This window comes from Muscardinus avellanarius (genome assembly GCF_963383645.1).
Source record: "Muscardinus avellanarius genome assembly, chromosome: 11".
Taxonomy (NCBI): Eukaryota; Metazoa; Chordata; class Mammalia; order Rodentia; family Gliridae; genus Muscardinus; species Muscardinus avellanarius.
This window is the reverse complement of record NC_137797.1, coordinates 24,033,357-24,057,492: the sequence shown is the minus strand read 5'-3', so window position 1 is coordinate 24,057,492 and position 24,136 is coordinate 24,033,357. Positions and strand designations below refer to the sequence as shown.

The following is a 24,136-nucleotide window of genomic DNA, read 5'->3' as shown; positions in this document are numbered from 1 at the left end:
TACAAAGTATGGGCCACCACACCCAGCTAGAATGATAGTATTTCAATAAATGTCTGTGCCCTAATTTACTGAGCCAAATTCATTATTGTACTTTTAGTTGTTTTCAGTGTTTTGCCTTTACAACATTATGATGAGCATTCTTGTTCATCTTTGTACCTTTATTGTTTCCTTAAAAAATTCCTAGAAATGGAATCACTGGGTCAGTGTATTTTTTATTTTTATTTTTATTTATTTAAAATCTCGGGGAAGCCGGGCGTGGTGGCGCACGCTTGTAATCCCCGCGCTTGGGAGGCAGAGACAGGAGGATCGCGCAGGTTCGAAGCCAGCCGCGCGCGCTGGTTTAGGAGACCCTGTTTCCAAAATGAAAATGTAAAAAATAGGTCTGGGAGTGTAGCCCAGAGGTAGAAGGGCTTCCAGGAACCCCAGTACCACCAAAAAAAAAAAAATAAAATAAAATAAAATAAAATCTCGGGGAAGCTGGGTGTGGTGGCGCAGGCTTGTAATCCTAGCACTCAGAGGCTGAGACAGGAGGATCGCACAGGTTCGAAGCCAGCCTCAGCTACTTAGTGAGGCTCTTAGCAATTAGTGAGACCCTGTTTCCAAATAAAGTATAATATAGGTCTGGGATTATAGCCGGGAGGTAGAAAAGCCCCTGGGTTCCACCCCCAGTACCACACACACACAAAAATTCTGTAATATACAAACTTTAACAAACATATCAATGTTAATCACTAGCCAAACATGAGGAGGGAGGGGAAGGGAATGGAGTGGGAACTGGGTAAGGGCTAATTGGGTGATGTGTGCATGTATGTCTCCACCATCTTGTATCTCATTAAGATGTATGAATACAATTCACCAATAAAAAAATTAAAAAAAATCTGTGACAAAGAAAATGAACCTTATATAAATATGTTTGTTCTTTAAGACCCACATGGGGCCATGTAGAAATATAATTTTATTTATTTTTATCTCCTAATTGTGTTTTTTTGTGTGTCTGTGTGGTTCAGGAAGTTGAACCAGTGGCACTCTATCCCTGAGAGTTACACTCTCAGCCCTTTTGTAATTTTTAATTTTTTTTGGTAATGATATTGAACACAGGGGCATTCTATCTCTTAGTTTTGTCCCCAGCCCTATTTTATTTTTATTTTGAAACAGAGTTTTACTAGGTTGATGAGAGGCTCAATCCCAAGTACCGGGATTATAAACATGTGCTATCATGCCCAGCTTATTTTTTGTTTTGAAACAGGATCTTGCTAAGTTGCCCAGGGTGGTCTGGAACTTGCAGTCCTCTTCTCTCAGTCTCTTATGTACTGAGATTATAGGTGTGGGCCATTATACCTGTATTTAATGTAGTCTTTTCATGTCATTTAAATATATAGAATTTCAAAACTACTATTTCATTATAAACCTACATTATGATTGGCCAGGTGGTTGTGGACAATTAGATTGTTTAATTATACTCATTAGGTTATTTTCTTAGGATACATTTTTTGGAAATAGAATTCCTGGGTCAAATTTAAATTTTAGTCCGGATTGCCAGATTAACATCTAGAAGAGTATTCTCTTTATATCACTACCAACAGTGGATGAAAGTATTCATTTCTTCTGATTTCAGCTAATGTTCTTATCTCTTAGTTCTTAAAAATTTAATATTTAAAATGATGTCTTTGCTGTTTCAGTTTGATTACTGGTGAAAATTTGGCTATATATGTTTTATTTTATGAATTGGATCTTATTTACCTCTTTTTTTCTGTTGGGGGTGTTTTTCTAATTGTTTCATTATAATTTCCATAAAAATTTTCTATCATACATGTTGCAAATAAATATTTTGTTGATTTATTTTTTGTCTTAAATTTTTTTTTTTTTACTTTCCAAATTGAAAATTTAAATTTTATGTTATTAAATGTACCTTTTTTAAAAATTTTGCTTTGGTGTCATGATTACCTTTACTCCAGGGTTACAAAACCTTTTTCTCTTTTATCTTCTAGTATTTTTTAACTTATTATTATTATTATTTTTGCAGTACTGGAGATGGAATCCAGGGGCATTGTACCTCTGAGCTACACCTCCAGCCCTATTTTTTAGTCTTTTTATTTTTTTTTTATTATTATTTTTTAATTATTTTTTAAATTGGTGCATTGTAGTCATATATCAATCACATTGGAGTACAAGACTTGAGAGGATATACAAGCACACATCATCCAATTAGCCCTCCTCCAGCCCCCATCCCATTCCCTCCCCCTCCCTCCATCCCACACTTCTTTGGTGATTTACTTTGATACATTTGTTTATGTACCTCCTGCGTTTTAAAGAGGCTCCGTTCTCCAGTATTACATACCCTCTGATTGGTCACATTAGTTGCTTCACTATAGGGCCCTTTCTATAGCTCAACCTCTTCCTGTTGCCCTTTTCCTCCTAGTTATTGCTGATTAAGAGAAGCGTCTGATTTATATTTTCTGCGATATTTCTCTGTGCATGCTGCGTTGCAAGTACCGATCCCACTCTTGATGGTCCCAGTAGTGGCCTGGCTACTCAGTGGACTGATCCAGACCTCGCTGGCTCAAGCAGCGGCCTTGCCTCATGGGAGGCCCCAGTTCTGGTCTCGCTGGCCCCTGAACCGGTCTAATCCCTAAGCTGGCTTTGGTCCCGACCTTGGAGGCCGCAGGAGTGAACTTGCCTCACGCCAGGCTCCGATGCTGGCCATTGGCCCCTGCACCGGTCTAACCCCTTGGCAGGATTCCAATCCCGGCCTCGGAGGCCCCAGCACCGGCCTAGCCTCATGGCAGGCTCCAATGCCGGCCTCGTTGGCCCCAGTACCAGCCTAACCCCTCGGCAGGCTCCGATCCCGGCCTCGGAGGCCCCAGCACTGGTCATGCCTCAAGGCAGGCTCCGATGCCAGCCTCGCTGGCCCCAGCACCGGCCTAACCCCTCGGCAGGCTCTTATCCTGGCCTCAGAGGCCCCAGTACCGGCCTTGCCTCAAGGCAGGATCCGATGCCGGCCTCGCTGGCCCCAGCACCGGCCTAACCCCTTGGCAGGCTCCGATCACGGATTTGGAGGCCCCAGTACCGGCCTTGCCTCAAGGCAGGCTCCGATGCCGGCCTCACTGGCCCCAGCACCGGCCTAACCCCTCGGCAGGCTCCGATCCCGGCCTCGGAGGCCTAGTCTTTTTATTTTTGAAACAGGGTCTCACTGAGTTGTGAAGGGCCTCGTTAAGTAACTGAGGCTATATGTGAACCCTGATCCTTCGGTCTCAGCCACCTAAATGCTGGGATTACAAGCATGCACCACCATCTCTGGCTAATATTTTTTTTTGTGTGTATGTATGGTGAACGCTACCATGCCTGGCACATTTTTTTTCTTTTTCTGGAGTACTGGGGATGGAACCCAGAGGCATTCTTCCTCTGGTCTACACTCCCAGACCTATTTTATATTCTTTATTTTGAAACCAGGTCTTACTGAGTTGCAAAGGACCTAAATAGCTGAGGCTGTCCTCGAACCGTGATCTTCCAGTCTTAGCCTTCCAAATGCTGGGATTACAAGCATGCACCACCATTTATATTTAATCTTTAATCCACCTGAAATTTATTTTGAGTTCAGGTGTGTAGCCTATATTATGTTTCTTTGGAATTATCGATGTATTCTTTTTCACTAGCTTCCTTTTTGTCTTAAATTCTAGGTATTGGCTACTATCAGGTAAGTTTCTAAGTTGTGTTAGAATAATGATGTTAATATTTAAAATTCTGTGGTCTTTTTTTTAACAGCGCTTCTGATCTTACTTTTTTTTTTTTTTAAGGAACTTTGTGCTTTAATGTTTTCTTTGGATTGGATTAAAGCAAAAACAGAACTTGTAGGTCCTGCTCATCTGATTCATGAATTTGTGGAATACAGGCATATATTGGATGAAAAGGTATATATTAATATGAAAAGTTAGTTCTTAAATGTCATCTCATTTTGATATTCAATTCTAGGATTAATGATGGAGATGAGCAGACCATAGGTTGAATAGAGATAACTTCCCTGTTTTAACCTTTGATTGTTCTAAGTAATTTGCTTCTTTGCCTGCTGGAATTGTAGGTAGGTTTGAAGTTTAGAAGTTGGAAAAGTAAGGTATTTTGTGTGTGTGTGTATGTGTGTGTGTGTGTGTGTGTGTGTGTGTGTGTGTGTGTTTCTTTTTAAAACCTTTTTAAATGTTTTAAGAAATGTGTTAGATAATGGGATTTTTACCCTATGTTTTGTCAGAAGAGGATCTATATATTTGTTACCTAATGGTTGACTATTACATTTTAGTTCATGTAGAGAATATTTTACTTAAGCCTTTAAAGTGACAAGATCATAGAAAGAGAAGAATATCAGATCTTGGCTCTGGTTATGTTTCTAAGAGATTTCAGTTTATTCATAGGATTGTGCCGTCTGTGAGAATTTTCAGGAGTTTTTATCTTTAAATGGACACCTTCTTGGACGACAGCCATTTCCTAATATTGTACAGCTGGGTCTCTGTGAACCGGAAACTTCAGAAGTTTATCAGCAAGCAAAGCTGAAGGCCAAGCAGGAGGTTGACAATGGGATGCTTTACCTGGAGTGGATGTAAGTGGGTTAGGAGAGAAACCAAAGGGAGTGGAGTGCTAACTATATCATTATTTTTCAGGTGGTGAATAAGTTCACTCCAGGAAGATTTAACTAGTTTGGAAAGGGCTGGAACTTTTAATAAGCATTTTTACTTAGTGAAAAGTTCCAGAGAGATAAGTATAGGAGAATGATCATATTCTCAGAGTCTTTAGGAATAGACAACCAAAAGACATTTTGACAAGTCATTGAAAATATTCGTACCAAATGCGTGATTTACTGCAATCTGGCTTAATGGTGAAGGATATGGGCTTTGGAGCTGCAGATCTGGGTTTGAGTCTTAGAGCTAGAACTAAGTTCTGTGATTTTGAATATTTTAGAGGTTACTTTCTTTTATGTAAAATGAAGATAACAGTCCTTTGAGGTTGCGACGGACCAGCTCGGCCGGCACTGAAACCGCTGGGACTTAATTCTTGAAAGATGGGCAAAGAGATTCGGGTGTTTTCTGCAGAGGTTTTTATTGCAGCGATTTCACCCCCTTAATGAAACAAACTCCTTCAAATCCCTGTTCACGGCGCTAAATGTGGGGATTCCTCCCCGGTATTTGGGAGAGAGAAACCTGAAAATGACTGGACACGGACAATTGCCTCCTCTCGTGCAATTGACAAATTTTATTTTCCAAAACCAAGATTTTTGTATCCTTCCCCATTGAGATTTCTAGTAGAAAAGTGTAAATACAAAGAACAATAGTGAAGCATAGAGTGAAGGACATATAAATTACCAACCATAAACAAACAGAAGTAAGGCCTGTGACATCACAGGTCTTTTGTGATTAAGATCATCCCCCTGACCCTGCAGATGGGTTTTAGGGGGCAAATTCCTGAAAGGATAAGAGTCACACCCAGAGTTTTTTGGAGAATTTGGCTTTTAGAATCTCCTTTAACCCTTTCCATTCCTTAGGCTTTGTCCATGTCCTCCTCTATCTAGTAAATTCTTTGAGCTGGATGGGGACAAAGTTGGAGGTCCCAGCTTTCGTGCATGTACTTGGCATGGGGGAATATGTGCCGTGTACGTCTATGACGATCCAGAGGGCTACGATGGATGTCTGTCAGGTTCTGTCTGCAACACCGTCTGATGTCTGAAAACCTCAATCCTATGAAACAACACTCACAGTACAGTTTAGCAGATAGGGCCCAAAAGGCAACATGAAGTTTTTAGATTTAATTGTCAGATGTACTTCTCTAGCCTCTACCATATACAAGTGGTAGGCTTATTAGAAACCTACTCCTCTTTTAATAATCCATCTTCATCACATATGCATACCACAAACCTTCTGCAACTTTGCGTTTAACCTTCTGCTTTTTATCCTGGTCCTTTCTTTCCCATTTTGGGACAATCTTAGGATAAACTTTACTTCATACAAAATGCTTTCTTATTCTCACAAGATTTCCTTTCTTTATCTCCATCAAAACCTCATACCTGCACACTTATTATATCTACCTTTTGTTCTGACATACTTATTCCTTAGCCAGGTGGTGCCTCTTTGTCTCCGGACAGTGCACGTACTAAGTGCAAGGGTCAAGAATCTTCCTGGCCCTCGGCTCTATTGAATTGGGCAGTATTGGCTGCTCATCAACTAGGCTGCTTTGAAGTCACATACAAAGTTTATCTTTCCTATATCCAGGCCGGATCACGAGGAGAGGAGGTAAATAGAGGCACCGGTTGCCTTTCTTGTAGTTATAGCTGACTCCTGAGGCTTTTACTATAGGTTAATGATTAGAATGAAGGTCAAAGATAGAAAGGAACTCTGCAGCCCCTTCCCTATCTAAATGCTTGCACAGCACCTAAGTTCTGAGTAGATTTTATTATAGCTTGGAGCAAGGCAGGAGGAGTCTGAGGGCTCAGACATATATTACCAGAATTTTTATCTTCCACGGATTCAGCTTCTTTCGTAGTCCTGATTTTTGGGACCCCGTTTTACATCACTGGAGCCATTAGTATAGAATCATTACCAAAAGAACAATAGCTTATAAAAGAATATCTAAGAGCAAGGAGTAGTTTGACCAGGGACAACGCTCCCTCAGGGCTTTTTCTCCTTGAGGTTTCATGCCACATCATGCGTGCAGGGTCACGTGCACAGACTCTAAGGAAGCGGGGCCATGGCATGAGGTAAAATTATTTTTGTGAAGACTTAAATGAAATAGAGGCTATAAAATAATCTGCATTTGCTTTGAACATAGTTCTTATTAAATGTCCACAGATATCTCTATAAAGTACATATTAATTGCCCTGTCTTGCTGGGCATAGTGGTGCATACCTGTAATCCCAGTACTAGGGAGGCTGAGACAGTAGGATCACAGGTTCGAGTCCAGCCTAAGCAACTTAGTGAGACACTTTTAAAATAAGAAAAAGGGCTGAGAGTGTAGCTCAGAGGTAGAAAGCCTTTGGTCTAATCCCCAGTATCACTTAACATAATGTTTTTTTTGCCCTTGTTTTTTTTTTCTTTTTTTGCGGTAATGGGGATGAAACCCAGGGGGTATTCTACCTCCGAGCTACACTCCCAGCCCTATTTTTTCTTTTTTATTTTGAAACAGGGTCTTACTGAGTTACAAAGGGCCTCACTAAGTAGCTGAGGCTGTCCGTCAACCACCATCCTCCTGTCTCAGCCTCCCAAATGCTGGGATTACAAGCATGCACCACCATGTCTGGCTCTTTTTGCCCTGTTTTACAATTGAGAAATTTGAGGCAAAGAGAGGTTGGGGCTTGATCATGCTCATGTGGTTTGCTGAGTGGGATATAAGCCCTGGATTGGTCTAGCTTTACTTTTAATGCCTTTCCAAGAAACTTATTTATTTTTCTAGGTTCTTGCCACTTTAGTTCTTGCATTATACTTGTTTCTAGGCAGGATCTTAGTCTTTTTTTTTAGTGGTATTGGAGGTGGAACCCAGGGTCTTTCTACTTCCGGGCTATACTCCCAGACCTATTTTAATATTTTATTTGGAAACAGGGTCTCGCTAAGTTGCGGAGAGTCTCACTAAGTAGCTGAGGCTGTCTTTGAACCTGTGCAATCCTCCTTTCTCAGCCTCCCAAGCACCAGGATCTTAGTCTTATTTACCTGTGTGTTCTCTTTTATCATTTGGTCTGTTTTGTACATTTTTTTTTTTTTTTGTAGTGAGAGTTAAACCTAGAGCCATTCTACCTCCAATCTATTACCCTAGCCCTATTTTATTTTATTTTATTTTTTATAGTACTGGAGATTGATTAAACCGAAGGCATTCTACCTCCAAGCTACACTCCAGCTTTTTTCCTTTTTCTTTTTTCTTTTTTTTTTTTTTTTTGGTTTGAAACAGTATCTTGCTAGATTGTTGAGAGTCTCACTGTCAACTAACACTGGTTTAAACCTGCGATCCTTCTGTCTCAGCCTTCCAAGTACTGGGAGTACAGGCATGCACCACCATTCCCAGTTAATTTTTATTTTAAACAGGGTCTTGCTAAATTGCTAAGAGTGGCCTTGAATTTTTGATCCTCCTGACTCAGTCTCCTGAATACTGGGATTATAGGCATGTGCCACCGTACCTGGTCATGGTTAATTAAAAAAAAAAATGATAACAGTGGCATCTTTTTGTTTCAAGTGCAGTTTAGAGTGGATATTACTTCCATTTTACATATAAGGAAATACATCTTAGTTTATTACCTCAGTTAACTTACATACCTACTAGTAGGAGTGAGGTTATTCTTTATGTTTGTCTGACTTCTAACCTTTGAGTCTTAAAATAAGCACATACTTTTAAACATATTTACTTAGTACTCAGAATGACTGGTCTGTATGCAGATGAAATTCTGACACTTCTGTAATACGTTATGCTGTTTTAGTATATATTACATCATATTGGCCCATGAACAATAATATATCTATACTAATGAAATAGTTGGTGTTTACTAGATGATTTTACAAAGAAAATTACATTGCTTTATCTTTTTTCTCTATGACTAAATAATTGCAGGTAGAAGAAAGCAGTTTTAAACCATATTATCAGCCAGATGTTGTGGCATACCCTGTAATCCCAGTACTTGGGAGGCTGAGATAGGTTCAATGGCAACCTCAGCAAGTAGCGAGACTCTCAGGTCAGGCGTGGTGGCGCACACTTGTAGCCCTAGCATTGGGGAGGCTGAGACAGGAGGATCCCAGTTTGCGGACAGCATCAGCTACTTAGTAAGGCCCTTTGCAACTCAATGAGACCTTGTTTCAAAATAAAGAAGAAAAAATAGGGCTGTGGGTGTAGCTCAGAGGTAGAATGCCCCTGGGTTCCATCCCCAGTACCATAAAATAAATAAATAAGTAAACAAATAAAAAAAATAAAAAAAACAGACTCTCAACAACCTAGCGAGAGAGTTTCTGAATAAGAAATAAAATCAGGCTGGCAGTATAGCTTGAGTGTAGAATGCCTCTGTGTTCAGTCCCCAGTACCCCCCCCCCCCACAAACATATGTGTGTGTACATATATTGTGTGTACATATATGATGATATGTATATCATCATGGTGGATGTAGTGTCACACTAGTTAGGAAATGAGCTTCATTATGTAATGGTTTCTTGCATTTTAAAAGAGATGGATTTTTTTGTGTGTGTGTGGTACTGGGGATGGAACCCAGAGGCTTTCTACTTCTCAGCTACACTCCCAGCCCTAATTTTTTTTCTTTATTTTGAAACAGGGTCTCACTGAGTTGCAAATGGACTCACTAAGTAGCTGAGGCTCTTCAAGATCCTCTGGTCTCAGCCTCCTGAATGCTGAGATTACAGGCATGAGCCACCATGCCTGGATATTAATGCTTTATCTGCACGTGTTATCATTTATCAAAGGAAAATAGAAAATTGTATATATTTGCCAGGCATGGTGGCACATGTTTGTAATCCCAGCATTTGGGAGGCTTGAGACCGGAGGATCACGGTTTGCAGACAGCTTTATCTACTTAGTGAGGCCCTTTGCAACTCAGTGAGACCATGTTTCAAAATAAAGAATAAAAATCAGGGCAGGGGGTGCAGCTTGGAGGTCAAATGCCCCTGGGTTCCATCCCCAGACCCGCAAAAAAAAAAAAAAAAAGAAGAAGAAAATTGTATGTATTTGATTAACTAGATCCCCCCCCATCATTTAGTGACATTTGTAACACATGGCAGATTGTATGATAGAGGGTAACATTTCTCTTAAAATCTTGCTTTTGTTGGATTATGTTTTATCTTAAAGTAATCTAAGAAAAACTGTCTTTTGTATATTAGTAATCTAAGATTTGAATATTTTGGGGAATATAACAATGCAAATAGGCCGTTTACTACTGAAAGAAAATAGTTAACTTTTATTCTCACTTACTGAATTTCTGTTCATTTTTTCCTTGTATTTTAGAAACAAAAAAACCATCAAGAATCTCTCTCGCTTAGTTGTCCGCCCCCATACAGATGCTGTTTACCATGCATGTTTCTCTGTGGATGGTCAGAGAATAGCTTCTTGTGGAGCTGATAAAACCTTACAGGTACAGTGTATCTCTTGAGCCAGGCGTGGTGGCTCATGCTTGTAATCCCTGCATTTGGATGTCTGAGACAGGAGGATTGTGGTTTGAGGACAGCATCAGCTACTTAGGCCCTTTGCAACTCAATGAGACCCTGTTGCAACTCAATGAGACCCTGTTTCAAAATAAAGAACAAAAAATAGGGCTGAGGGTGTAGCTTGGAGGTACAATGCTCCTGGGTTCCATCCCCAGTACAGTGGGGGAAAAAAGTGTTTCTTGAAAAAAATTGAAAAAGGTAGTAATCCTGTATAGATTATAATGTTTTTAAGTGCCAAAATTAAAACAAAACTATAAATGAGAACTAGAGAAACCCGTATCTCTTGGACATCCCGCCTAACAGGCACTGGGGATAGAGCCTCAGTGCTTGTTCATACTAGGCAAATGCTCCACCATTGAGGTACATCCCTAGCCTTTATTTTATTTTAGGTAGAGTCTCACTAAATTGCCTAGGCTCTTCTTAAATTTGTCTCAGTATCCTGAGTAGCTGATATTACAGGCATGGGCCACCATTCCCAGTTCTCTTAAATATTTTATGAAAGTTTTCTCTCTAGAGATTTTAGAGATACAGCTATGTTTTCATATAAACTTGCCAGGTGGCAAAGCCCTTTGCCCTGTCAGTTACCTGCCACCCATTTACCAACTAAGGGTAATGACAAAATGACAGTTGTTAAAAGACATAAGGATGATAGGTGTGGTGGTGCACATCTATAAACCCAGTGCTGGGGAGGCTGAAACAGAGGTATCACAGATTCAAGGCCGTTTTTAGCAATTTAGACCCTGTTTCACAATAAAAATAAAACAAGGCTGATGGTATAGCTGAGAGAACACCCTTGGGTTCAAGCCCCATTACCAAAATACCTACCTCCTCCCCCAAAAATAAAAACAAAAGACAGGAGTCAGGCGTGGTGGCACAAGCTTGTTATCCCAGCATTTGGGAGGCTGAGACAGGAGGATCATGGTTCATGGTCAGCCTCAGCTACTTAGTGAGGCCCTTTGCAACTCAGTGAGACCCTGTTTCAAAATAAAGAATAAAAAGTAGGGCTGGGGTGTAGATTAGAGGTAGAAAAGACATAAGGACTTAATAGCACAGTGAATCAGCCTCTGATGAGAAAACAGTGACAAACGCTTAGATACAGATTTCTGATGTTAAATAAGAATGTTGGAAGCTCAGCTTAGTGATGATAACTTGAATCCCAGTACTTAGGAGTCTGAGACATGAGGATCATAGATTCGTGGCCAGCCTCAGCTACTTAGGCCCTCTGCAACTTAGTGAGACCCTGTTTCAAACTAAAAAATAAAATAAGGCTGGGAGGGGGCTAGCTCAGAGGTAGAATGCCCCTAGGTTCAATCCCCAGTAGCTCTCTCTCTCACATACACACACTCACTCTTGGACTGGAATATTTCCAAAGATGCTTTAAGTAATTTCCTCTAAGTTCTCATTTGTTTTCAGGAAACATGAATAAATGTTCTTTTCTTAATCTTTGTGCTCTACCTGTTGATTTTTGAAGGAAGGAGGATCAGATTAATTAAAGCTTTTATGTTTAGAATAACTTCATTCTGCCGGGCGTGGTGGCGCACGCTTGTAATCCTCGCGCTTGGGAGGCAGAGACAGGAGGATCGCGCAGGTTCGAAGCCAGCCGCGCGCGCTGGCTTAGGAGACCCTGTTTCCAAATAAAAATGTAAAAATAGGTCTGGGAGTGTAGCCCGGAGGTAGAAGGGCTTCCAGGAACCCCAGTACCACCACCAAAAAGAAAAAAAAAAAAGAATAACTTCATTCTTAGGCTGGGCGTGGTGGCACACACGCTTGTAATCCCCACCCTTGGGAGGCTGAGACAGGAGGATGGCACAGGTTTGAAGCCAGCCTCAGCTACTTGGTGAGGCTCTCAGCAACTTCGTGAGACCCTGTTTCCAAATAAAGTATAAAATAGGTCTGGGAGTATAGCCTGGAGGTAGAAAGCCTCTGAGTTCCACCCCAGTACCACCAAAAAAAAAAAGGAATAACTTCATTCTTTCCAAGGTTATGACTGCGTATTTTATTTCTATAGTACTTAATTACTAACTTTATTAATCTTGGCTTGTGAGCCCCAGAAAGAAACCATATTGAATGAAATGTTTTTTATTTGATTCTTAAGAATTTGCAGCTGGATGTGATGGCACATGCCTGTAATCAGTCCTTGGGAGACTAAAACCAGTGGATCACAGGTTTGAGGCCAGCCTTGGCAACTTAGCAAGACCATGTTCCAAAATAAAAAATAAACATAAAAGGGCTGGGAGTGTAGTTTGGAGGTCAAATGCCCCTAAGTTCCACCCCTAGTGCCAAAGTAGTCTCAAGACCAGAAGCTGCATCCAGCCACTTCTTATTGATGTTGGCTGATATATAACAATGGATAGTGCCCTTATTTTAGTTAAGGCTTATAATTTTTGTTAGCAAAATTATTCCAAAAATCAAAATTTCTATGGTTCACTCTTGGTCTACAAAATAACAGTGATTAAGATCTTTTAAAGAAAGATTTTATTGGGTGATGGCACATAGTTAAGTGGCTTATATTAAAAAAAAGATTTATTGTTGCTTGTGCAGGTGTTCAAAGCTGAAACAGGAGAGAGACTTCTAGAAATCAAGGCTCATGAGGATGAAGTGCTCTGTTGTGCATTCTCTACAGATGGCAGTTTTATAGCAACCTGTTCAGTGGATAAAAAAGTGAAGGTAGGAAAATATTTTCCTCTCGAATTATAATTACTGCAGAATTCATTTGTTCTTCTGGCCTGCCCTGGTGGCACATGCCTATAATCCCAGTACTTGGGAAGTTGAGACAGGAGGATCACAGGTTCAATGACAGCCTCGTGATTTAGTAAGAACCTCAGCAACTTAATTAGAACCTGTTTTTGAATAAAAAATAGTATGCTTCCACCATCTTGTATTCCATTAAGATGTATGACTATAGTGCACCAATAAAAAATTAAAAAAAGAATAAAAAATAAAATAGGCCTGGTGGTCTAGCGCAAAGGTAGAATGCTCCTAGTTTTAATCCCCACCACCACATATGCAAAATAAGTCAGTAAGCAAATACATAAATAAATAAAAGAAAGAAATAAATGTTTTATTTTTCCATAACAGACTAGAGAGACTCCTTCCTTTTGATATATTTGGTCCATTATAAATTAACAGTCTACAAATTTTTTACTTTTAAGCACCTGCAAAATACTTACGTTGATCAGCCTGAAGTATTTACCAGGCAGTAGGGGAAATTAGTTAAAAGTTAATAGATTTGACGACCATTAATAGATCTATCAGTTGAAATCTTGAAGTGCATTTTGATTAAAATTGTTGCTGCACAAAATTATTTCCTCAGATCAGATTCCTATTGAAAATACATATTTTGTGAAATGCAACCCAATTTTTTAACCTTTATGAACACTTATTTATTTATTCATTCATTCATTTATTATTATTATTTTTTTCTTGTGGTACTAGGGGTTGAACCCAGGGCATTCTACCTTCGAGCTATACCCACAACCTTATTTTTTATTCTTAAGTTTTGAAACAGGGTCTAAGTTGCAGAGGGCCTCACTAAGTGGCTGAGGCTCCATGGGAACCGTGATCCTCCTGTCTCAGCCTCCCAAATGCTGGGATTACAAGCATGTGCCACCACGCCTGGCTAAGCTCTTTGTATTCTAATAAGTGCTTTGATAAGATACAGAGGATATGCTGTGGGAGGGAACATGAGTACTTTTAAAAAGTCAAAGTCTTGTGAAGAGTCATTAGGTAATATATTTTTTTAAATGTTGTTATATGGAGCAAATTACTGGTTGTCTTTCATAGTAACTGGAATGATGAGAGGCTTATACTGTAGACCTTCTTATATTAGTTAAGTAATAATGGAGCTGACTGTGGTGGCACTCACCTGTAATCTCAGTACTTGGGGGGTTGAGACTGGAAAATTGCAGGTAGAGGACAGCCTCAGAAACTTAGCAAAGGCTTTCACTCAGCAAGATCTTGTTTCCAAACGAGATGTAGCTTGGAGGTAGAATGCCCCTGAGTTCAGTCCCCAGCACCACATACCTACACACACGCGCGCGCACGCGCACACACACACACACACACACACACACACACACACACCAATCATAATAACAGAGTTGATAGCTAGTTTGTTCTCAAAGTTTAAAGCCTTTACTTTTTTTTCCCCCAATGGAGGAGTTAGTCTATATTATTATTTTTGGTGCTGAGAATTGAAGCCAGGGTCTTATACATACTAGGCAAGTGCTCTACCACTGAACTACATCCCCAGCTACTGCCTTTGCTTATTTATGCAGTACCTTGAAGGCTACATTTATCATGTCCATTATTTCATTTAATATTTGATAAGTATCCCCATTTTACGGGGGGTGGGGGACTGAGATGCCGGTAAGTTAAGGGTTTAATGGGAACACACAAATCCTAAGTAGTAGAGCCGGGTCTTCAGCTTAACCCTTATGCCCTCTCTCTTACACCACTTCTCTTCTTCTGTCATTCATATGAACATAGGAAATTATGCGTTTTCATGGATTTAATTATGCTGTAGAAAGACATGTAGACATTACAACATATTTTAAGAATTGAGGCAGATCTTGCCATATTTTAGAGAATGGGAAGTATTTATTAGCATCATGTCTGATGGGAAAATCTGACAAGAGCATTCTCAAAGTGCTTCACATTTGCTTTTTTCTCTGTTGATTTTCTTTATGCACTTTAGGTTTGGAATTCTGTGACTGGGGAACTAGTACATACCTATGATGAGCACACAGAGCAAGTCAACTGCTGCCATTTCACCAGCAAGAGTCATCATCTTCTCCTAGCCACTGCGTCCAGTGATGAATTCCTCAAAGTAAGCGTGAATATTGAGAATTATGTTGTCAGACTTCATAGAGGCATAGAATATCTCCTTTGGTATTATCAGGGCTTTTTTTTTTTTTTTTTTTGTAGTACTGTAGATTGAACCCAGAAGCGTTCTATTTTCAGGTATACCTCCAGGCATTTTTATTTTTTGTTTTGAAACAGGGTCTTGTTGTTAGGTTGCTGAGAGTTTTGCTAAATTGCTGAGGCTGTCCTCGAACCTATGATCCTCTTGTCTCAGCATCCCAGTACCAAAGTTATAGGTATGCGCCACTATTTCTGGCTTCAGGATCTGTGTGTGTGTGTGTGTGTGTGTGTGTGTGTGTGTGTGTGTGTGTGATATAGGGTATTGAACCCAGAGTTCATTCTACCTCTGAAATATATGTAGCCCCAATTTTTTTTTTTTTTTTTTTTTTTTTTTTTTTTTTTTTTTTTTTTTTTGTGTGTGTGTGTGTGTGTGTGTGTGATACTGAGGATTGAACCCAGGGGCATTCTACCGCTACACCCCCAGCCTTTAAAAATTTTTGTTTTGAAACAGGGTCTGGCTAAGTTGCTGATGTTGGTTCAAAACTGTGATCCTTTTATCTCAGCTTCCAAGTACTGGGATTACAGGTGTATTCCAGTATGCCCAGCTCCTATTTTAATTTTAATTTTAAAATAGTCAAACTAAGTTGTGGAGGGCCTTGCTAAGTTGCTGAGGCAGGCCTCAAACCTGTAATCCTCCTGCCTCAGCTTCTCAAGTACTAGGAGGATTATAAGCATGCACCACCATATCCAGCTAGGATTTTTTTTCTTAATTGCAGTGAATAAAATTTTCACAATAGCTTAAGAAAAATAAAAGTACGACTAGCTCATGTAACTTGAAAAATCTAGAGTCTGCCTGGAGACTAGCTGATTCCAGATGCTTGCACTACATTCTCAGGCTCTGACGGCCTCTCCATCTCCAGACTCTAGCTTCCTCTTGGTTGTTCGAGTCATGCTGTCTCTGTGTGGCAGGGGATGTGGCTGGCCACCCTGAGATCCAGGTTTACTTGGGTCTTACCATCCCTGGTCACAGAGGAAGGAAACCCACCCCTACACAGATTCCACAGATCCGATTTTAGAGAAGGCCCTAGTTCCCCCTTTTGCTCATGGCCATATAACCCCAGTGACTTTGTAGGATGAAATCCTTGGATTGTTCAAGTGTCACTTGTTTGGCCATATAAATTGAGGGCAAATGAAGTGAGGTTGGCTTTATTTTAATTATAAGTGGAGCTTGATTCAAATGAAAGGTTCTGTTATTAGAAGAACGGTGGAAAGGTACTGGTAGGCATACAAAAACAAACTGCAACCCAAAATAGATATTCACCCCATATATATTTCTTAATTTTTATAATTACAAATTACAAAAGATTGTATCTGTCTTCTTTTTTTTATTTCTCCTTTTTTTTTTAAGTACTGGGGATTGAACGCAGGGCATTTTAACTCTGAGCTATGCCCTCAGCTCTATTTTTTATTCTTCATTTTTGAAACAGGGTCTGACTAAGTTGGGTAGGGCCTCACTAAGTACCTGAGGTTGTCTGTGAACCTGTGATCCTACTGTCTCAGCCTTCCAAATACTAAGATTACCACTATCTGAAATCTTTTTCTTTTTAGTGGATGATGATAGCTAGATTAAATTTTCTGGGCTGGTTGTGGTGGTGCATGCTTGTAATCCTAGTAGTTTATAATCCCAGTACAGGAGGATTGCAGGCTTAAGGACAGCCCTAGCAAGTAGTGAGGACTTATCAACCTAGTGAGACCCTGTTTGAAAAAAAAATAAAAAAAAAATAGGGCTGGGATGTAGTTCAAAGGCAGAATGACCCTGGTTCAATCTCCAGTAACACACACACACACACACACACACACACACACACACACACACACTAATAATAGTAGCAACAACACTAATAATACTAATGATAATAATAATGATAATAGTAAACATCATCATCTTCTGGGATCCTAGAAAGATCTGCTAGGATCTTTTGAATTTTTTTCTACATTTTTTCCTTGATCGTGTGTTTTGGGAGGGTTGGGGTTGGGAAGCCTCATAGGTTCCTTTTTGTTGTTGTTGTTGTACTGGGTTCTGGAAGTTGAACCCAGGAGCATTCTACCTTCAAGCTGTATTCTCAGCTCTATTTTTTTTATTCTTTCTTTTGAAACAGAGGCTCTCTGAGTTGGGAGGATCTCACTAAGCAGCTGAGCCTGGTCGCAAACTTGCAGTTCTCCTGTGTCAGCCTCCCAAGTACTGGCATTTTAAGCTTGCACCATCACATTCAGCTATAGGTTCAGTTTTGATATTTAAATTTCGTTTTAGAAAATATCAAAACAGTTCCTGAAAAAAATTTTTCCCCTTTTATTCTTTTCTAATAGAAAAATGCTATAGAATCTCAGTATATCTGGTATAAGACAAAGCCTGTTGCTTGTTGTTCTTGTTGAAGTGAGGGTATAGGCCTGCATAGCTTATGTCCTCTTTAGTAGTGTTCAGCAAATGGCATATTTATGGAATCCTCAGGGCCCTGCAGTACACAATTTGTTAACACTATATTGGAACAATATTGAACACTAGGTTATAATAACATAAAATTATTTCAAGCTGGGAATGATGGTGCATCTCTGTAATATTAGCTACTGGGGAGGCTGAGACAAGAGAATCACAAGTTTGAGGCCGGCCTGGGCAATTTGGCAAGATACTCTCTCAAAAGGACTGTGGGTGTAGGTCAGTGGTCGAGTGCTTCTCTAATGTGTGTGGCCCTGGGTTCAGTTCTGAGTAATAGAAAAAAATATTTCATAGTTGTAGCTCGCTTTTACTTTGAAAAGCTTTGCCCAATTTGAATAAATCCACCTCTTATAAAAGAGTGTATTGAAGCCAGGCATGGTGGCGCACGCTTGTAATCCCTGCACTTGGGAGGCTGAGACAGGAGGATCGCGCAGGTTCGAAGCCAGCCTCAGCTACTTAGTGAGGCTCTCAGCAACTTAGTGAGACCCTGTTTTAAAAAAAAAAAAATGGGTCTGGGACTATAGCCCGGAAGTAGAATTCTTCTGGGTTCCACCCCCAGTACCAACAACAACAACAACAAAAAGAGTGTATTGTATTATTTATGATCGAATTTTAATGTTTCTCTTTTTTTGTAGTACTGGGGATGGATCCCAGAGGGATTCTATCTCTGAGCTATACTTTCATCCCTATTTTTTATTTTTTATGTTTTACTTTGAAACAGGGTCTCACTAAGTTGCTGAGGCTGGCTGAGAACCTGTGAACTTCCTATCTCAGCCTCCCAAGTACTGGGATTACAAACGTGCACCACCATGCCCAGCTCTTGATGTTTCTTTTTAAATTTTGTAGGTTGAGGAAGTTTCTCTTACTTCCCCTTAAATATAAAAGAAACCTCTACTGTGTGTGTGGGTGGGGTGGGGAGAGGTTTGGCTAGTAAACAGTTTTAATTAGGGACAGATTTTTATCTCAAGATCTGCCATACCATACCTGCATTATCATAAGGACTATTAGAAAACACTTCTTTGACTCTGGAGCTGAGATGTCAGTGAAAATATGTCAGTCTGAAGTTACTTCCAAGTAACTTGCCTTATCTGAAGAATTGGCATTTACCTGGAATAAGATCAAGGAACCAAGGATGAAATGGACACGAGGAACAGAACTTATCCCACTTACTAATCATTTCCAAAAAACTGCTACCAAGAAATGAACATTTGGGGATAAATTACTTCTTCTTCCCCTGGGCTTAATCTAGTAAGTACAAATCACCAGAGATTTTTTTTTTTTTTTTTTTTGATGGTACTGGGGTTCCTGGAAACCCTTCTACCTCCGGGGCTACACTCCCAGACCTATTTTCTTTATTTATTTTATTTGGAAACAGGGTCTCTTAAGCCAGCACAGCTGGCTTTGAACCTGCGCGATCCTCCTGTCTTCTCCCAAGCGAGGGGATTACAAGCGTGCGCCACCACACCCGGTGACTGTAGCCCCTCTTATGTACTTTTAAAAATACTTCCAAACACACCCAAAGGGGAAAAAAATACAATAATAAACCCCTGTGGTATCATCTAACTCCTATACTTCTAAACAAAATAAGATCGTATTTTATACCACTCCCACCCTTTTTAGATTAGAATATTTTATAGAAAATTCTAGATAGACGATTTAACCCCAAATATTTTAGCATGAGTCTTGGAGGTCTTAAACATAAGTACAATTTTTTTTTTCTTTTATCAAATAGCTCTGGGATTTGAATCAAAAAGAATGTCGAAATACCTTGTTTGGCCATATAAATTCAGTCAATCACTGTAGATTTTCACCAGATGATGAGCTTTTGGCCAGTTGTTCTGCTGATGGAACATTAAAGGTAAGCTTTTGTACATCATTCAAATGTGCCCCATTGTATAGAGGGGGTTCTGAGAGCAGGTAAGACTGCTGGGGGCCGGGCGTGGTGGCGCACGCTTGCAATCCCAGCGCTTGGGAGGCTGAGACAGGAGGATCACACAGGTTTGAAGCCAGCCTCAGCTACTTAGTGAGGCTCTCAGCAACTTGGTGAGACCCTCTTTCCAAATAAAGTATAAAATAGGTCTGGGAGTATAGACTGGAGGTAGAAAAAGCCCTGGGTTCCAAAACAACAACAACAACAACAAAAAATAACAGAGAGACTGCTGGGGAAGAGTTCAGGGACTGATGCTCTGAGCAGACTGAACTTGCTCTCCCTTGTGTTGTCTTTGCTTTCCCATTTTTGCGTCAGCTTGCTCTGACTCCTTAGCCTAAGCCCTGGTGTTCCTCTTTGTCTTTTTGATGTTGAAATTCTATCTAATGGTGGCATAAGGTAGGCTAATCTTCATGGAGCAGATTGAGGTGGACACCTCCAGGAAGTGCTCCCCAAGCCCTCGGCTTGAATGCACCCTTCCAACCGTGTTGTCTTTTCCTCTCAAATGACACATCTGTCATATCTTGTGTTAGAGGTGCTTATGTGCTTTTCTTACCTCTCTTGCTGCAGATACATTTCTTGAGGTTATTATCTATACCTGACCCACATCTTCAGACTGACTAACAGTGTTTAATAAATGTGTTAAAGATGATAAACCCTTGCTATGTCTCTCCAAATCAAACTAAGACTTCTTCAAACTCAGAAGTTGTCAGAAGTCGTCATTTTTCAGGGACAGGTTTTGATTTTTGTATTCATGTGTAAGTATCACTGGCAGCAGGGGTCAGACATCGCTGCACTCCTGGGGAGAGCTGCCTGTGTGTGTGGTGGCCTTCCCGCAGTGCACTTAAGCCAGTATTGCTGGCTACTTCACAGCCACGCAGTGACAAGTAGGAAGGAGAGGTCCTGCAAAATGAGGTTAGATAACAGCACTTTAAGGTCAAAATCTTCTAAAGCTTTTACCATCGGAGAGGATGAGAACTGTAAAATTATTTTCTGCCTCAAATGGCTCTGTAATTTTCTAAGCTTTTTGTAGTGTATCATGTTGATACGCATGTAATTTTTGGGACTTTGATGATAAACTATTTCAAAATGTGATTTTTATTTAAAAATTGTCATTTAGAGTGCACAGGAACCTTGGATACAGTGAGTGTGTTTTGAGTGACCTGCTCAAAGGAAATGTTGGCATTAGTTTACATGGTCCCTCTATGTGTTGAGTTTTCATCACTATTTGAAGTCAGGTCCTTCTAGAAGCAGACGTATTTTAGGGAAGTATAATGAAGTTATGCTAGTTTTTTCTTTTTTTAAAAATCCAGGCAATGGACTTAATTTGCTTTGCCTTTCCTGTTAATAGGAGAGTAGAGTATGATTTCCTGTATATTCTGGTTGATGTGACTGAAGCTTCTATTATTTATTTATTTAGTTTATTTATTTATTTAGGCTACATTAGTCCCTGCTGTGTCTTTTGCTTTATTTATTTATCCGTAGTTATCGCATAGGGAAAGGTTTTGGTTTGGGCCATATTTCTTAGTTTTTTAATATTTCTCTGAACTCGAGAGGATTAAGAATGTGCCTGCCAGACAGGTAGGTTTTCCTTGGGAGCTTTGCTTTGGAAGCTGAGTTAAAGTCTGAGAAGCAGCTATTTCCCTTTTTCCTGGCCAAACCTTGGTCTTGACTTCATTATCATTCTGTGATGCCAGGACATTGCTCGAGGTCTGGGAGAGAAGCTTTATTTTTTCGAAGACCTTCGTTTTTTTTTTTTTTTTAATACTGTTGAAGTGGCTCTGCTCTAGTGTAAGGTTTAGAGTTTCTTTTCCTTTTTTTTTTTTTACATCACTTCTCAGGAGTCAGTTATTTTCATAGCTGTATCCAGCCCCACCAAGCACACAAGGAGCTGGCTTCCTTTCAGCATATTCTAGTTTACATTTTCAGAACCCTGTATGTTGCTGGGCCATAACTGGGCTTGGCCGGGGCGCAGTCTTCTCTGTGCGTACTGCAAATGCGCTGGCCTGCCTTGCCCAGCAGAGGGCAGCGGCGGGAAGCTGAGTCCCTTCATTTCTCCTTTCTTCCACTTGTCCTTTATGTCAACACCTAATTTTTAGCCTACTCTCCGCCATGCAGGGTTCTGTTAACTTTTGGTTTAATTTTACATTCTGCATTTTGGGCAGTGTTTCTGATTTTTTTCCTTTTAGAAAGGTGATAAATTAAACTAGAGTATATACTTTAAAGCCTTACAAAAACTCAAGTATAGGTAAAGTGAATATGTTTATATGATATTTAATCCAGGTGGAATTCTAGGGGTGTGAGTTGAGAGTAAAACTTTTAAAATTTGTTTTTTATTTTTTAAATGTAAAGCTTTGGGATGTAAAATCAGCAAATGAGAAGAAAACCATTAATGTGAAGCAATTCTTCCTAAATTCAGAGGATCCTCAAGAGGATATTGAAGTGATAGTGAAATGTTGCTCGTGGTCTGCTGATGGTGCCAGAATAATGGTGGCAGCAAAAAATAAAATCTTTGTAAGTATTTGTATTTGAAAAATCAGATTTAGGCTGATTTAAAGTAAATTAAAACTTCTATTAATTTTTATTTTTATTTATTTATTTATTTATTTTTGTGGGTCTAGGGATGGAACTCAGGGGCATTGGACCTCTGAGCTACACCCCCTTCCCTGTTTTTTATTCTTTATTTTGAAGCAGGGTCTCACTGAGTTGCGGAGGGCCTCACTAAGTAGCTGAGGCTGTCCGCAAACCACGATCCTCCTTTCTCAGCCTCCCAAATGCTGGGATTACAAGCATGCACCACCATACTCGGCTTTAATTTTTATATTTTAAACTGTTTCCTGATATAAATTGTCTTGCTATGTGATTTTGGGTAGGCTCCCTAACCTCTGTAGTTCTTTGGCCCCTGATCTAGGAAATGTGGATGGCCTGTGAGAAAAGGTCTTAATAGTCATACAGCTTTGGGCAGAGTTATGCACTACTTTTCCCTAGAGAGGTATACAGTGTGAACTAACATAGTAAAAGTCTGGGTAGCCCTACAATACAGAAACAGTGTGTAATGTTGGGCCCAAAGTTCCTCACATTTATTTAAAACATGGAATAATTCTTTGTGTGTGGGATACTATAGGGATGGAACCCAGCGGCATTCTACCACTGAGCTACATCCCCAACCTTTTTAATTTTTTAAATTTTGAAACAGGGTCTCACTAAATTACTATGAGCTGGCCTGAAACCTATGATCATCCTGTCTCAGTCTCCCAAGTATTGGGATTATAGGCATGTACCACCAATGCTCAACTTAAAACATGGAATACTTTTGAGCTGTGGTGGCGCATGCTTGTAAACCCAGCATTTGGGAGGCTGAGACAGGAGGATTGTGATTTGTGGCCAGTCTCCACTAATTAGTGAGGTCCTTTGCAACTTAGTGAGACCCTGTTTCAAAATAAAGAATAAAAAATAGGGCTGGGCATATAGCTCAGAGGTAGAATGGCCCTGGGTTCCATCCCCAGTACCGCAAACAAACAAAAAAAACATGGAATACTTTCTAACCGACCCTCCCTCTTTCTGTCCTTCCCTCTCTCCTTTTGTCCTTCCCTTCCCTCATCTAAACCAATTTTGAATACGTTGATTTAGGTGATTTTTAAAGTACTGTTTATTATTAAACTTTTTTAAATTTTATGACTCTGATAGAAATATTCATTCATCAAAAAGATTGTATGATAGGTATAAAATAAGTGAAAGAGAATATGCAAAAATAAGTAAGAGAAAATACTTTTCTCTTTTTTCAGATTTAGTGATAGCTTATATTTGTGTTCAGAGTGCTGACACTAATTTCTTTTGGGTACAGGGATTGAACCCAGGGGCTACACCCTCAGCCTCTTTTATGTTTTATTTTAAACAGGGTCTTGCTAGCTTGCTGAGTCTAGGTAAATTGCTGAGGCTGGTCTTAAACCTGAGCGCCTCCTGACTCAGCTTCTCAAGTACTGGGATTACAGGTATTCACTACAACGCCCAGCGTATAATTTCTTTTGATGACAAATCCAAGAGACACAGAAAATTGCAGCGGCCCTATGATAATCCCTGTGATGATAATGAGGGAGCTGAGATTTGACACAGCCACATGCTTTGTCCAGAGTTGCGTTGTGAATAGGAGAGCGAAGTCTTCTGACTTATGGCTCATGATATTCTGTTCTAATACTAATTTTGAAAGACTTGAATAATTTTAGAGAACATAATTGAAATATATAAGAATCATATAAAAACTCACTAAGGGAATAACGTGTATGATTGTATTCTAGTATTTTAGTATTTTTGACACTGGGACCTTGATTGCTTGTGGCTTTCTACCTCTCTAAGCAGGAAATTTAGAGGAAAACTATCTCATTTTGTTTAAGTTTCTTAAAGTCTATAAGAACAGAAAGGGACCATTGTATTGGCAAGACTTGAAAATTAGGAAATTTATTAATTTATTTTTTAGAAAATTTATTTTTGTTATGTAAAATATATATAATAAGCTGGGCGTGGTGGAGCATGCTTGTAATCCCCGTGCTTCGGAGGCAGAAACAGGAGGATCACGCATGTTCGAAGCCAGCCATGCTGGCTTAAGAGACCCTGTTTCCAAATAAAAAGTATAAAATAGGTCTGGCAGTGTAGCCCAGAGGTGGTAGAAGGGTTTCCAGGAACCCCAGTACC

General features: G+C 39.8%; 1 protein-coding gene across 4 annotated transcripts in view; it reads left to right on the top strand.

Annotated features, from left to right (window-relative positions):
• The window catches only part of APAF1 (apoptotic peptidase activating factor 1), a gene marked incomplete at both ends in the record, with an annotated part of 85,372 nt that overhangs the window by 18,733 nt on the left and 42,503 nt on the right, over positions 1 to 24,136 (top strand). For all 4 annotated transcript variants that reach the window (XM_080706354.1, XM_080706352.1, XM_080706353.1 and 1 more), the window contains 7 exons: positions 3,795 to 3,908; positions 4,401 to 4,585; positions 9,964 to 10,090; positions 12,705 to 12,830; positions 14,860 to 14,991; positions 19,253 to 19,378; positions 21,800 to 21,961. In XM_080706354.1, coding sequence (XP_080562480.1) covers positions 3,795 to 3,908; positions 4,401 to 4,585; positions 9,964 to 10,090; positions 12,705 to 12,830; positions 14,860 to 14,991; positions 19,253 to 19,378; positions 21,800 to 21,961 — 972 coding nt within the window. The remainder of the gene's footprint in view (positions 1 to 3,794; positions 3,909 to 4,400; positions 4,586 to 9,963; positions 10,091 to 12,704; positions 12,831 to 14,859; positions 14,992 to 19,252; positions 19,379 to 21,799; positions 21,962 to 24,136) is intronic.